The 15,072-nt window shown below is 36.3% G+C and overlaps 1 protein-coding gene across 1 annotated transcript in view; it reads right to left on the bottom strand.

Annotated features, from left to right (window-relative positions):
* l(3)80Fj (lethal (3) 80Fj) overlaps positions 1-15,072 on the bottom strand; it is a 252,563-nt gene that overhangs the window by 52,213 nt on the left and 185,278 nt on the right. The window contains exon 30 of the mRNA XM_089103680.1: positions 5,918-6,154. Within this exon, the coding sequence (XP_088959806.1) occupies positions 5,918-6,154 (237 nt within the window). The remainder of the gene's footprint in view (positions 1-5,917; positions 6,155-15,072) is intronic.

The raw sequence follows: 15,072 nt of genomic DNA on the forward strand, positions 1-15,072 counted from the left end.
CCCAAATCATGATTTTCTGACAACACACACCTATGAAAGGGTAAGAAATCCAGCCCAGAAAAGTCAAAAATAGCAAACCACTTATCACAAATCATAGGTTTCAGTCAACACACACCTATTAAAGGCTAAGAAATCCACCTCAGAAAAGTCAAAAAATAGCAATCCACACATCCCAAATCATAGGTTTCAGACAACACACATCAACGAAAGACTAAGAAATCTAGCTCAGAAAAGCCCAAAATAGTAATTTACATATCCCAAATCATAAATTTCAGACTACACACACCTACGAAATATTAGGAAACCTAGCTGATAAAAGCCTGAAATAGCATACTATTCATTCCGAGCTATAGGTTTTAGACATCAGACGTCTATGAGAGACTAAGAATCCTAGCTCTGAAAAGTCCAACGAGCAAACTACACATCCCAAATCATAATCTTCCGACAACACACACCTAGGAAAGGGTAAGAAATCCAGCTCAGAAAAGGCAAAAATAGCAAACCACCCATCCGAAATCATAGGTTTCAGACAACACATACCTATGAAAGACTAAGAAATCCAACTCAGAAAAGCTCGAAATAGTAATTTACATATCCCAAATCATAAGTTTCAGACAACATTCGCCTACGAAATACTAAGAAATCTTAGCTCAGAAAAGCCTGAAATAGCCAACTGCTCATCCCAAACTAGAAGTTTCAGACAACAAACACCTATAAGGGACTAAGAATCCTAGCTCTGAAAAGTCCAAAAAGCAAACTACACCTCCCAAATCATAATTTTCTTAAAGCACAGACCTATGAAAGGCTAAGAAATCTCGCTCAGAAAAGTCAAAAATAGCAAACCACTCATTCCAAAATCATAGGTTTCAGTCAACACACACCTACGAAAGGCTAAGAAATCCAGCTCAGAAAAGTCAAAAAATAGCAACCTAAACATCCGAAATCATAGGTTTCAGACAACACACACCTACGAATGACAAATAAATATGGTTATGAAAAGTTGGAAATACAAATTACACACCTCAAATGATAATTTTCAGACAACACATACCTATGAAATACTAAAAAACCTTAGCTCAGAAGAGCCTGAAAAAGCAAACTACTCATCCCAATCTATAGTTTTCAGACAACAAACACCTATGAGAGACTAAGAATCCTACCTCTGAAAAGTCCAAAAAGCAAACTAGACATTCCAAATCATAATTTTTTGACAGCATACACCTATTAAAGGCTAAGAAACCTAGATCAGAAAAGTAAAAAATAGCAAATTAACCATCCCAAATCATATGTTTCAGACAACACACACCTATGAAAGGCTAAGAAATCCAGCTCAGAAAAGTCGAAAATAGCAATCTACCCATACCAAATCATAGGTTTCAGACAACACACACCAACGAAAGACTAAGAAATCTAGCTTAGAAAAGCCCGAAATAGTAATTAACATATCCCAAATCATCAGTTTCAGACAACATTCACCTACGAAATACTATGAAACCTTAGCTCAGAAAAGCCTGAAATAGCAAACTATTCATCCCAAACTAGAAGTTTCAGACAACAAATGCCTATGAGAGACTAAGAATCCTAGCTCTGAAAAGTCCAAAAAGCAAACTACACATCCCAAATCATAATTTTCTGACAGCACACACCTATGAAAGGGTAAGAAATCCAGCTCAGAAAAGTCAAAAATAGCAAACTACTCATCCCAAATCATAGGTTTCAGTCAACACACACCTATGAAAGGCTAAGAATCCTAGCTCTGAAAAGTCCAAATAGCAAACTACACATCCCAAATTATAATTTTCTGACAAGACACACCTATGAAAGGCTAAGAAACCTAGATAATAAAAGCTGGAAATAGCAAATTAACCATCCCAAATCATATGTTTCAGACAACACACACCTATGAACGGCTAAGAAATCCAGCTCAGAAAAGTCAAAAATAGCAAACCATCCATCCCTAATCATAGGTTTCAGACAACACACACCAACGAAAGACTAAGAAATCTAGTTCAGAAAAGCCCGAAATAGTAATTTACATATCCCAAATCATAAGTTTCAGACAACATTCACCTACGAAATACTAGAAAACCTAGCTCATAAAAGCCTGAAATAGCAAACTATTCATCCCAAACTAGAGGTTTCAGACAGCAAACGCCTATGAGAGACTAAGAATCCTAGCTCTGAAAAGTCCAACTTGCAAACTACACATCCCAAATCATAATTTTCTGAAGACACACGCCTATGAAAGGGTAAGAAATCCAGCTCAGAAAAGTCAAAAATAGCAAACCATCCATCCCAAATCATAGGTTTCAGACAACACATACCTATGAAAGACTAAGAAATCCAACTCAGAAAAGTCAAAAATAGCAAACCATCCATCCCAAATCATAGGTTTCAGACAATACATGCCTATGAAAGACTAAGAAATCCAACTCAGAAAAGTCAAAAATAGCAACCCAGACACTCCAGGTCATAGGTTTCAGACAACATCCAAAACCGAAAAATGGGGCCTAGGATAGGTCTTTATGGGTCTGGAGGGCCCTTGAGGGTGGGATGATAGTTTGGGAGCTTGGGGGCCCATTGAGGACCGGGGGCTTCCTTCGGGGTTGGGGCTGGGGGATCGGAACCCTTTGGGGTTGGGGATAGAGGACCTCACAACACTGTTCAAATGGAACTTGTGTAGTATAACGACCACAGAGTTTCACCCTCTAATCCTCTTCTAAAATCATCTTTTAAAATCGTCTTTTAAAATGTCTCTAACTGTTCTCGCCGAAATTATTCCCTAAAATGTCTAAAACGGTTTCGCCCAAATAACCCCTAATCGCAATTTCAGCGTGTTCCTTTTGTTTTGGCATCTCTGCTCTGTCACATTTGAAATTACTAAGAAACCTGATTCCCGTGTTAATCTATTCATCGCTAAGATGTTTCTTGGAGAATTGTTTCCATGGCAATGTTTATTAATATCTTTTGGAGTTCGACCAGTAGAATTGTTTCCGTGGCATAGTATTAATGACTTGGATCTATTCCTGGAGAATTGTTTCTTTGTTTTTTCATTCTCACTGACAAAAACCATAAAACAGACATAAATTGCTGTTGACATCCATTAAAGTGAGAAAGTTCCTGTTTTTTCATTCTCACTGACAAAACCATAAAACAGACATAAATTGCTGTTGACATTCATTAATGTTAGAAAATTCCTGTTTTTTCATTCTCACTGACAAAAACCATAAAACAGACATAAATTGCTGTTGACATCCATTAAAGTGAGAAAGTTCCTGTTTTTTCATTCTCACTGACAAAAACCATAAAACAGACATAAATTGCTGTTGACATCCATCAAAGTGAGAAAAATACTGTTTTTCCATTCTCACTGACAAAAACCATAAAACAGACATAAATTGCTGTTGACATCCATAAATGTGAGAAAATTCATGTTTTTTCATTCTCACTGACAAAAACCATAAAACAGACATAAATTGATGTTGACATCCATGAAAAACATCAAATAAATTGACCGACACACATAACCGTCCAAGAAACATCCATAAATGTGAAAAAATTCCTGTTTTTTTCATTCTCACTGACAAAAACCATAAAAACAGACATAAATTATGTAAAAAAAAGTTGTAGGTGGCAGCAGGGGTGTCGTCCCGGAGTCGGACCACCCTTTCTACTTGTGTATCATTAATTACTGAAAAATAATAATTACTTGTTACCAAAAATGACCAAATATATATTATATGGTTATATTGAACAATATAAAATTATATTATATATTATATGGAACATATAATCTATATTATATATATTATATGAAACATATAATACATATAATAAAGTATATGGAACAATATAAAATATATATTATATATTAATATATAATATCTCAAGGTTAAGAAAACAAAGGGGACTATAACCTGTACAAGCAAAAGGCAAACTAAAACGACGCAGATATTTCGCGTCGGCGTCTTCAACACTTAGAAACATAGATGAAATCTAAATTAACCTAATTAGACCTAATTAACATAAATTAACCTAAATTAACCTAATCTTAAATATCGTCTTCTCCATTTTAGTCTAGAAGCTTGCCCGTTATTATTACTTGCTTCCAATAGCCAGGTATCTTTTATCATCTAGATATAAGTAAGATATCTTCAGGTATTTTGTATCTTATCAGGTATCAGGTATCTTAAATTGGTCGAAGAGCGTGGTTTCTCATTGAATTTACAATATCTAAACTGTTGTTTTTTGGTGTTTAGGGGGAGAAAAAGGTACCTAGTTTAGGTTACGTATTTAATATATGCAATTCTTATATTATTGCTTATAATATATGGATATATTATATTGCATATATTATAATTCTTATAATATATGCAATTCTTATATTATTATATTATTGGCCTCAGATTTGTAATAATCCTAGTGCAGGAATTCTCAAAAAAATTGTGGTAGATTTTATTTAAGAAATAAAAAATAAAATCCAAAACCAAGAAAAAAATTATCTATATATACAATTGTTACTACTGTGATTGAGCGCCACAGAAGCTAAATAGTTGCTTCAGTGTTCTCATTGAAGCAACTCTATTTAGTTTCTGTTGTACTCAATCACAGTAGCAGCGATTGTATATGCATATTTTTTTCTCTCGGTTTTAGATTTGATTTAATTTTATATTTTCTTTATTTCTTAGCGTTGAAGACACCTTGTCTTTTACACATGATTCCTTCTACTGGCCCTATTCCCGTTTGTTTTCTTCATCTTGAGATTTCTCTTTCTCTTTTTTTTTGTCATAGCTGGCCAGCTCGGCTTTAGATCGTTAATATTAATTTCTAAAAAATTTCCACAAAAGTAGCTTTTCGAAGAAAAATAAAGAGCTACATTCAACCAAAGATCACGAGAAATAAAGTCAAATAATAATTCAAGCATAAAACGAACATAAGTCATTATCAATAAATAAATGACCCCAATACGAATAGAAATTATAAAAAACAAAAGAAACCAGAACCATTTGATTAGTTGAAGCACGTGGAGTAAAACCCAACAGAGTCCAATGACAACTAAGTAATGCCCACTTAACATCTTAAATTCTCAGCATTTGAATATGTTAGTGACTAAGGCAAAGAGTATAGGTAGCTCTAAGAGTGGAAACTAAGAGGTAACTTCTAAGAGGGGAAACTGGCACCCGTGTCGACAAAAAACACCAACAACATCTAGCGCTTGCTGACATTTGGCATTTTTTTAAGCTTTGTAATCGTTTTTCTGTCAGGAACTGAGGCCAGATACTTAGTATTGCGCTAATTTTGCCAAATACACGAATTATCAAACGCTAGATGGCGCTTAGTTGTTTTTTTTTGCATACACTAGCGCCAGTTCCCTCTCTTGTAAGTTACCCATACTCTTTCGACTAAGGGTGAATAAGAGCAACGAATTTTTATTAGACACAAAATATTCAACAGAAGAGATAAAACCAACCCTATTTACCTTTAATTTATCAATTTATTTATGCTTTAATTTATGACATTTATATACATTTTAGCTCACTATGATAATATATTATGTAATTGTAAATGTTCATTTAGTTATGTACCAACTAACTTATCAATTTTCCATACTCATGTTAATTTTCTTTCTTGGGGACAGCTTATTTTTCACCTTTTTTCATTAGCTTTTTTGCTCTCAACTTTATAACTAGTTTTTTCAAGTTTTGATTAAATTAGAATCTTTGAATTTAGTTTGAATTCAAGCTTTAGTTTGCTTTTTTTTTTAGTTTAGTTTGCTTTTATTTAGTTTAGTTTTTATTTTAGTTTCGGTTATTTTCAAATTCTAGTTTACATTATTAATATCTTGTTCTGCAACAAGCCAGAGATTCATCATATTAAAAAAAAAAAAAAAAAAAAAAAAAAAAAAAAAAAAAAACACCTTATTTTCCATTGGCTTTCCAAATGAGTCACTCAATGCCTGGAGTAGCGCAGGCAATATCCTCGTTAAATGGCGTGAGAGTGCTTCTCCAGCTACAGAGGCTAGGACAGCTAGAGCACGTGTGTTAACAGGTGGTGCAGTCAGCTGAGGAATCAGATATGGCAGGACAGCCCGACTTTTTACGGCCATTACTTGCCTTAGGCCATCAAGAGCGAAATCTGAGAGAACTGGATCATTCTGAAAGAAGAAAATTTTGGACTTAATCTCTGAAAGGGCTCTATTTCTTGATATTTTTACGGCTATTATTTTTTACTGGCATTTCAAAATTGCGGCCTTTTAAGGCCATTATTTGTTGTGGCAATTTTTACGGTCATTACTTGCCTTAAGATTTCATGAACAAAATCTAGGAGAGCCAGATCATTCCTAAACGGGATAATTTTAAGCTTAATAACTAAACAGCTACCGTATTTTTTTCAATTTGCATGGCCTTTTAAAGGTAATTAGTTGTTACAGCAACTTTTGCGGCCATTATTTGCCTTAGGCCATCAAGAGCAAAATCTGAGAGAACTGGATCATTCTGGAAGAAGAAAATCTTGGACTTAATCTCTGAAAGAGCTCTATTTTTTAATATTTTTACGGCTATTATTTTTTACTGTCATTTCAAAATTGCGGCCTTTTAAGGCCATTATTTGTTATGGCAGTTTTTACGGTCATTACTTGTCTTAAGCTATCAAGAGCAAAATCAACCAGAACCAGATCATTCTTAAAAAAGAAAATTTAAGACTTCCCTAAAAGAGCTACTCTATTTCGTGATATTTGCATGGCAATTATTTTACGGTCTTTTTTTCAATTGCAGCCTTTTTAAGGTTATTATTTATTATGGTAATATTACGGTCATTGCTTGCCTTCAGGAATTAAGAGCAAAATCTAAGTAAACAGGATGATTGTTACAAAAAAAAGTTTAAGGCTTAATCCCTGAAAGAGCTACCCTATTCCTTGATATTTATACGGTCATTATTTTACGGCCTCTTTTAGATTGCGGCGTTTTTAAGTTCATTATTTGTTACGGTAACTTTATGGACATTCATTGCCTTAAGACATCAAGAGCAAGATTTAATAGAGCAGGATGTTCCTTACAAAAGAAAATTTGATTGAATCCCAGAAAGAGCTACACTATTCCTCGTTATGTATATGGCCATTATTTTGTTCAATCAATCGATCAATCACTCAAATCAATCATTTATTAACACTAAAAAAAAAAAAAATAAAAAAAAAAATTACAAACATTAGAAGGTTACTTAGCCTAAGAAGCTTAGCTTGTAGTGTGCCACACAATACAATAATGAAATACTGGACTTTTAGAAAACACATACAATAATAAAATACTGGAATAAAACAAGGTCGGATATACAAATATATAGAATAAAAGAGAGAAGATATATATATATATAAAATTGAGATAGAATCAAAAAAAAGAAAAAATAAAGGGAGAGAAATTACTGGGCTTGAAAAACCCGCCGATAAACTGCCTTTGCAGAGAGAGATGAGGGATATCAAAAGGGAGGGAGTTCCATAATAAAATGTATTGATGAACAGGAGACCCCTGAGCTTTTAAAAGTCATTATTTGTTAAGGCAATTATTACGGTCAATATCTGGCTGAAGCTATCAAAAGAAAAAGTTGAGAGAACCATATCGTTCTCAAAGAGGAAAATTCAGGACCTAATTCCTAAAATAGCTAACCTATTTCTTCGAGATTTTTGTGGTCATTACTTACCTTCAGGCATCAAAAGTAAAGTTTGAGAGAACTGGATAACTATGAACGAAGTAAATCTAAGATTAAAAAACTTAAAGAACTACTCTATCACAAGCGATGATGTGCAGATAGTCCCCGTAACTACCTAACTTTTGATTTTTGAGGTGTTTGTTGTACCCTCTCTTGAATCCCCGGAGAGAAGAATTTTCCGGGGTTACCTCTGCTGGGAGGCCATTCCACGTGGTTGTCTGGCGAAACTCGTTTTCGAGTATTCCTGGCGGTATCCACCCTGCACGAGGTAGTCCTAGCGGGCTGTACTTTGGCGAGTTGATCCCAAAGACATGGCTCAGTCAGGAACGAGTTTGACATTAACTGATGAAGGGTAATGCGTGCATTTGTAAAACACCGATAGAGATCCTATGTCGAAACGATCCAGGATCAAATAGAGGGGTTCGGCATCAGAGTTATAGAAGTCGCTGCGTAAACAATCCAATTTTGTCACGTTGAAGAGGAGCTGTGTGGCTAATTGGAGCACCGTTGAAGAGGAGCTGTGTGGCTAATTGCAGCACCAGTAAAGAGAGGAAATGTATATTCTGTTACTAGTCTGTTGTACGATACGAATAGTGTCAAAACAGATTGGTCAGTGAAGAGACTTTTGTATCTTCAAGAGGCTTTTAGTTAAGGATGATTCCTAGCTTCCTGGAGCAGGAGGATCTCATTTTGCTTTGCTTTGTTGTTCAGCCTAGGTGAAGGTGCACCGTGGCATTAGACGCTACCGAAATTAAGAGTTCCTTCGTTTTCGACACATTGAAGGTGACGAGCTACGATTCCGTCCAAACACAATTTTTTAGGTGAAGCTTCCTATAGGATTTGCTGGAAAGTTCGTCCGTAGCAACACACATCTTTATCGTCATCTCATCAGCAAGTCGTAAGGTTATTATTTTTAAAAAGGCTATCCCCCGTTCATGAACTCTAGAAAAGAGTTAACCCAAGGACAAGAGTTGGGCCAAGACTACTGCCCTGAGGTACTCCTGATAGCATTGGATGTTCATTTAGACTGAAGCCGTCAAGGACAAAACGCAGTGAAAGTTGACGAAGGAAGTTAGTAAGCACCTAGAGTAGCCGACCTAAAGAGAACCATAGAACCCTATAGAGAGAAAGCCTACAGAGAACTCTACAGGCTTTTAGCTTACAAAGAAGGTTATCATGTCATACGCGATCAAGAGGATTCGCGATGTCAAAGAGAAGAAGACAAATATGTCATACGCGATCAAGAGGATTCGCGATGTCAAAGAGAAGAAGACAAATATGTCATACACGATCAAGAGGATTCGCGATGTCAAAGAGAAGAAGACAAATATGTCATACGCGATCAAGAGGATTCCCGATGTCAAAGAGAAGAAGACAAATATGAGGCCCCAGACAGGAGTTTAACTCACTCTTGGTACTGCGCAGTTGCTTATACCACAACACTGACTGCACAGTGATATAGATCGCTTTTTACAAAACCGTATTGTATGTCAGCCAATAGACGGTGTGATTCAAGGTACTCACTGAGAGTCACAGGAGAGTGATTAGACCATTTGATCCTACATTAGCAAGTTCACTATCTGTCATTGGTACAGGAACTATGTGAGCGACTTTTCCGGCTTTTGGGAATGATACTGCTTCAAAGTAATTACGAGAAAGGAGAGGACCAGGGGCACATCGTTTCAGGATGGCTATGATATCATGATGACATGATGGCTATGACTCTGATGGCTGATGGCTATGATTCAGGATGGCTATGGATGACATGGATATCATGTCAGGCCCCGTAGCTTTGGTGGTATCCAGCTGACTGAGCATTCTAGACACTTTTCTATCCAGTGTCATCAAATTGACAGGTTTTTGCAGAAGTTTTTCAAAGAGCAGCCATTCTTTTTTTTTGGCCAGAATACATCATCATCCCTCCGATATGAGTCGATGTAATTGGTTGATTTAGATAAGAGTAAAACTTCTTTGACAATCCTCCACCACCACTTTGCATGGACAATTTTTAGTTTTTCTTCAAACTTGCGTTTGTAGTCGGCCCTGATGAAAGCGTTCCAATTGTAGTCTGATTTCATCAACCGCTATTTCTTGTCAGCCTTTTTTCTCACCCTAGTTGCCTTTCTGCAATCAGCATTGAACCACAACTTGTCTCAAGAAGAGACTAGTGTTGTCTTAGATGGGACAAATTGGTCAATAGCCAATTTGTAATCACTGAAATCACTTTAATGTAATCACTTTTTCGTAGAGTGAAGCTGCTTAAGTTGAGTCTTCTTTTGTAAATTTACTTTATGATTTTGCCGACAAGCAGTGTCACAGTCAACCCTAGTTTTTGCGGTGATCTACTAGTGCTTTACAGATAGTTATTTTCAGACTTTCACGAGCTACAACTTTCTGTCGCTTGTAGAGGGATAATTTTCAACACCACAAAAATCTGAATAATCAGTCCCGAAAAATGTCGTGCCATGAGGGCTGATGTAAGTGTCGAATTCAACGGGCTGATCTAGACCACGAGTAAGACTTCGCTGTAGCTGAGCTATGCTTTCTACATCAGCTATATGTCTTTTCAACTATATGCCATTGACCGCTATAGACGTCAAAACCTCCTTGGATAGTTGTCCTTACTTTTGGAAATTGTCTCTTCACAAATCCCAAGCAATCCTAAAAATATTCAGGTATTTTCATCTTCGGGGGGCTATACACTGTACCAATGGCAAAGGATTTATTTGGTAGGTTTAAGTTCACCCAAATGACCTCTTTATCGCTAGGGATCTGAAGCGGCATAAAGGGGATACCGTTATATGGTACGAGGTAACTCCACCTCCACCAAAATTCAAGCTTATCTGATTTTTTCGATTCAGTTTTATTATAGCGTATCCAGGAATAATGACCTCACTGTCAATGACACCTCAGTTTAGGTGGATCTCGGATTCACACATGAAGGAGATGTCTTATTCACCATATGCTCTGAACCAACTTGGATCGGAGGCAACGCACATTACAATGGGTTACAATAAACTTATTCGTAAGAAAGATCACGGGACGCGTATTTTGTCATCTATTACAAGGAAGTTCAATCCGAGGCTGATGTTTTTACTTGAAAACTGGGTAAATACCAGCTGTATGGGCAGTAAGCCCAAACAGCGGACAGAAGAACTTCTTTTACAAACTTTATTTAACAAGATAATGAGTGGTAACGGGCCTAATACTTGACCTCAGTTAGGGTGGTAGCGACCCCAAAAAGGGGCAAGAGTTAGCTCCTTGCAGAATCTACCACTTCAAAGCTCTGAGGGGCAGAACGCTAATTCATGGGTGGTTTTCCGGAGCAAACCACTGCAGACCCTATAATGAGTGTACTGAGACTGGCCGAGGGATTGGCCATTTTTATTACAGCCATAATTTTTTTTAGGTTATTCCTTGCCCAAGGCCACCGAGAGCGAAATCTAAGAGAAGTGGATCTTCATGAACGTGTAGAATTTAGGATTTAATCTTTGAAAAAGCTATCCTATTTTTTTTCTCAAGATTTGTATAAACATTATTTGTTACTGCCTTTTTTTAACTTACAGCCTTTATAGGCCATTAAGACGAAGTCTGGGAGAACTGCAGAAATCTGAAAGAGGACAATTTAGGATTGAATCCCTAAGACAGCTATCTTATACTTGCTTCATCATGCATGGAAAGCTGAAGTTTAACTGTTTTAATAGAAAGCCCCAACTAAACTAATCGTTTTATCATCTTCTTGTACTGTTAACCATTTTATCCAGATCTAAAAACCCCCACAATTAAGCCAAATTTTACCTTTATTATATTTATTGATTTAACTATTTACAATAAAAATAAATAATGAACATTAAAATCATCCAGGACGAATATGTTACAACAGGGGAAAATGGAAACACGGCTGTGGATCAGCAAGGTTTATTTATATTTCTAACGCAACGAAATTCGTTTCAAAATATACTTGCATGTAAAGAAAAAGAAAAAAATGAAAACAAACCACCAACATCCTTTATAACCCCCCCCCCCCCCGAGTTCTTAAATAAGTAGATATACCGTTTTTCCCCGTTTTCCTCCTTACGAACGCAGAAAGTTTAAATTTTGAAAAGTTAGTTGAGTTAGAAGCAACAGCAAAATTGAACCATATTGATGTAATTGCAGTTACTGAAGTCCAGGCCCAAAGTCCAGATCTCCTTAAATGACCGGTTTCCAGGAGTTTATAAAATTACTCCCGGTTGAACACCCACTGGGGGAAAAGGGAGGAGGAGTAATGATTTTCACAAAGGACTGCCTATCTCCTACCCTTATACATGTACCAGGTCTAGGTGATTGCATTGAAATCATTTGGATATCTACGAAGCCCAAATGCCTACCGCGGCCTTACTTTAATTTGATAATTTGCTCTTTTTATTATTCACCCGGACAGAATGCTTGTTCTCGGCGTAATTTTTCATGACAGGCTCCAAGCAAATCTTGACTTTGCGACGACGAAGTATCCAAATGCCGGCATCTTTATAGCAGGAGACGCGAACGAACTAAGTCTTAATTATCTGTGCAGAGATCAGAAGCTTAAGCAAATTGTTGATTTCCCTACTACAAAAGGTGGAACCAGTTTGGATGTTATTTGCACCAACCTTAAAACTTTCTACAATATTCCAACTTCCCTTCCCTTCTCGGTAGTAGCTATCATTTCATGCTACTTTTGAAACCACTGCTAGTTTTTAAAACAAATTACTCAATTTCTGAATTTCCGTACCGCCCAATAACAAGTCAAGGTCTTTTTGGATTTTGGATCTTCGATTACGTCCGAGAGTTGGGATGATGTTTTGTCGTGTGTAAATCTTAATTCAAAGGTTAGTTTGTTTCAAACAAAATTAATGACCAATTAGCAAAACTGTTTCCCAGAGGTTGCCAAGAAGGTAGGCTCCTCAGATAAACCATACATTAATGAAAAAAAAGGACTAATCCATTTGAAACTGAAACTTTTTCGCCTTGGAAAGAAAGAGGAAGCCCTCCGTAAAGAAATTAAGAAGGAAATACGTCGTGCAGCTTTGCATTATGGTAAGAATAAATTAAATTACTTAAAACAGAGCAAACCTCGGGAATGGTTTAACAAAGTGAACGAAACAGGGGCTCGGTCGTGCAAGAACCTTGATTTTCTTCTGGATGAACCGCCTGAACAGACAGCAAATGAGCTTAATAAACACCTAGCTAGCATTGTGCAAACGCCCCCCCTCTCTCGGAAAATTAGCTAATCTCTGAAACTCCAAAAGATAAAATCCCGGAAATTTCGGCGAAGCAAGTAATAGAAAAAATACAGAAACTGAAACAAACTAGCATTTGTCCCATTGATATCCCAATTGATTTAATAAAAGCATTTCCTGATAAACTATCAACACCCCTTGTTAGTACTTTTAATGATATTAGTAATTCCGGATGTTACCCGTCGTGTTGGAAGATGGGCTATATTAATCCAATCCAAAAGGAAGGAGGCGTGAACGATTTTACTGGAATTCGACCAATCCCTTTAACCCCAGTTTTTTTTCAAAAATGTATGAGGTTTTCATAGCTAATTGGTTAAAGGCAGAGATTCTTGAACTTATTAACTTACAACAATTTGGAAACCTGAAGGAGACATCTACTTCACACTAACTTGTTAGTCTTCTTGACACCATTCTTAAAAAATTTGAAAACTCTGATACTTGGTTGACTCTTTTACTAATTGATCTCCAGAAAGCGTTCGACCTAATTGACCAGAATATCCTTTAATATAAACTGCTGACGGAGTTTCAAGTGAGTCCCTTTCTAGTTAAAATTGTTGCCTACTTTTTAACAAATCGTTCTCAATTGTTTAAATATAAAAAAGTTTATACCGATCCCCTTCCTATCTTTCATGGGGTCCCCTAGGGAACCCTGAAGTGTTACATTTTATTTCCAATAATGATTAATTGCCCCACGACTTATCATAGAAATTGAGAAAAGCAAGTGGAAGCTTTGCCTACCATGTGAGTATGCCAACATAATATTAAAACTTCACTTGACACATAACTTGATAATGTCCCCCTGTAAGTTTTTTTGTAGAAGATAAAAAGTTAACGTTAATAAATCGTCTGTTATGACAGTTAATTTTTTAACATCACCCCCTTCTTTCACAAACCCCATTCCTCCCCAAATCTCTGTCATATGCATTAAACTACTTTGGTTGACAATTACTGCTGACTTGAAGAAGTGGGATGCCCATGTTTAAAATATCCTGAACCAAGCTTCCCCTTCGGTTTCCCTTCTAAAACTTTTGTTAAAATTCTCTTGCCCCCCTAAGGATTTTCTCAACCTTTTTGTTCTTTATTCGGCCAATACTGGAGTTTGCTTGTCCAGTGTGGCATTTTGGTCTTTCTTCAGAGCCTATTTATAAGATTGAAAATGTCCAAAAACGAGCACTTAGAATAATAAATGGTGAAGGGAATGTTCCATATCATGATCTACTAGGTAAGTTCAAGCTCACCACGTTGGCTGAGAGAAGGAACCCCCTATGTCTTCGTTTCGGTGCCAAAACCCTGTCTATTTCTTGATTACGCTCCATCATTCCCGAACCCTGCTTTTCCACCCGCAACAGAACGTCCCGTATAAAATCCCAGTAAGTCCCCAAACTGTCTCCCATCCCCGCTCAACATGAAAGATATCGCAAGAGTTTTGTTCCGAGTTATTTTGAGTTGTATAATAGCCAGGAAAATTAGTCTTTATTTTTATTGTTATCTATTTTTTTTTCTTTTTGACTTTTTAACTAAATTTTTGACTCTTATATCTTTTTATGTATTTTCTTTAATTTTATTGTTTTCAATTTTTTTTTGACTTTTTAATTAAGTGTTGACCTTTTTCATATATTTTTTTTACAATGAATTATGTTTGACGTGAACGTCACGTTCTTTTGATGATCTTTGAGGTACATATAGTGCTTTTTTTTACGTAAAATTCAAATCAGGCAAAATGCTGTGAAAGAAATTTTTTAAAATAAAATAAAATTCTATTCTATTAACCAGAGAAAAGAACCTTTTTCTTTTACTAAATTCATGGCACCAGGCAAGCAAATACAAAGGGTCTTATTCCTGCGTACCAGCCCCCCCCCCCCCCGCCACTGTGCATGTCTATGAACGGTTGCTGAGAGAAAGAAAGGTAGTTCTCTTATCAGGAAACTATGAGGGTTAAACAGAGGATTGCATTCATATCTTCACAGAGGAAGGGAATGTAGGGGACATCCCCCACAACCACGATTTACTGGAATACCCTCAATCCCTTTGAAAATGCAAAAAATTATAGTAAAATACAATCAATTTACAAAAATACAGTAATTTACAAATTTTGGGGTTCAAGCCGAAA

Source organism: Artemia sp. Qi Xiang Cuo, chromosome 17 (genome assembly GCF_049724085.1).
Source record: "Artemia sp. Qi Xiang Cuo chromosome 17, ASM4972408v1, whole genome shotgun sequence".
NCBI classification, from domain to species: domain Eukaryota; kingdom Metazoa; phylum Arthropoda; class Branchiopoda; order Anostraca; family Artemiidae; genus Artemia; species Artemia sp. Qi Xiang Cuo.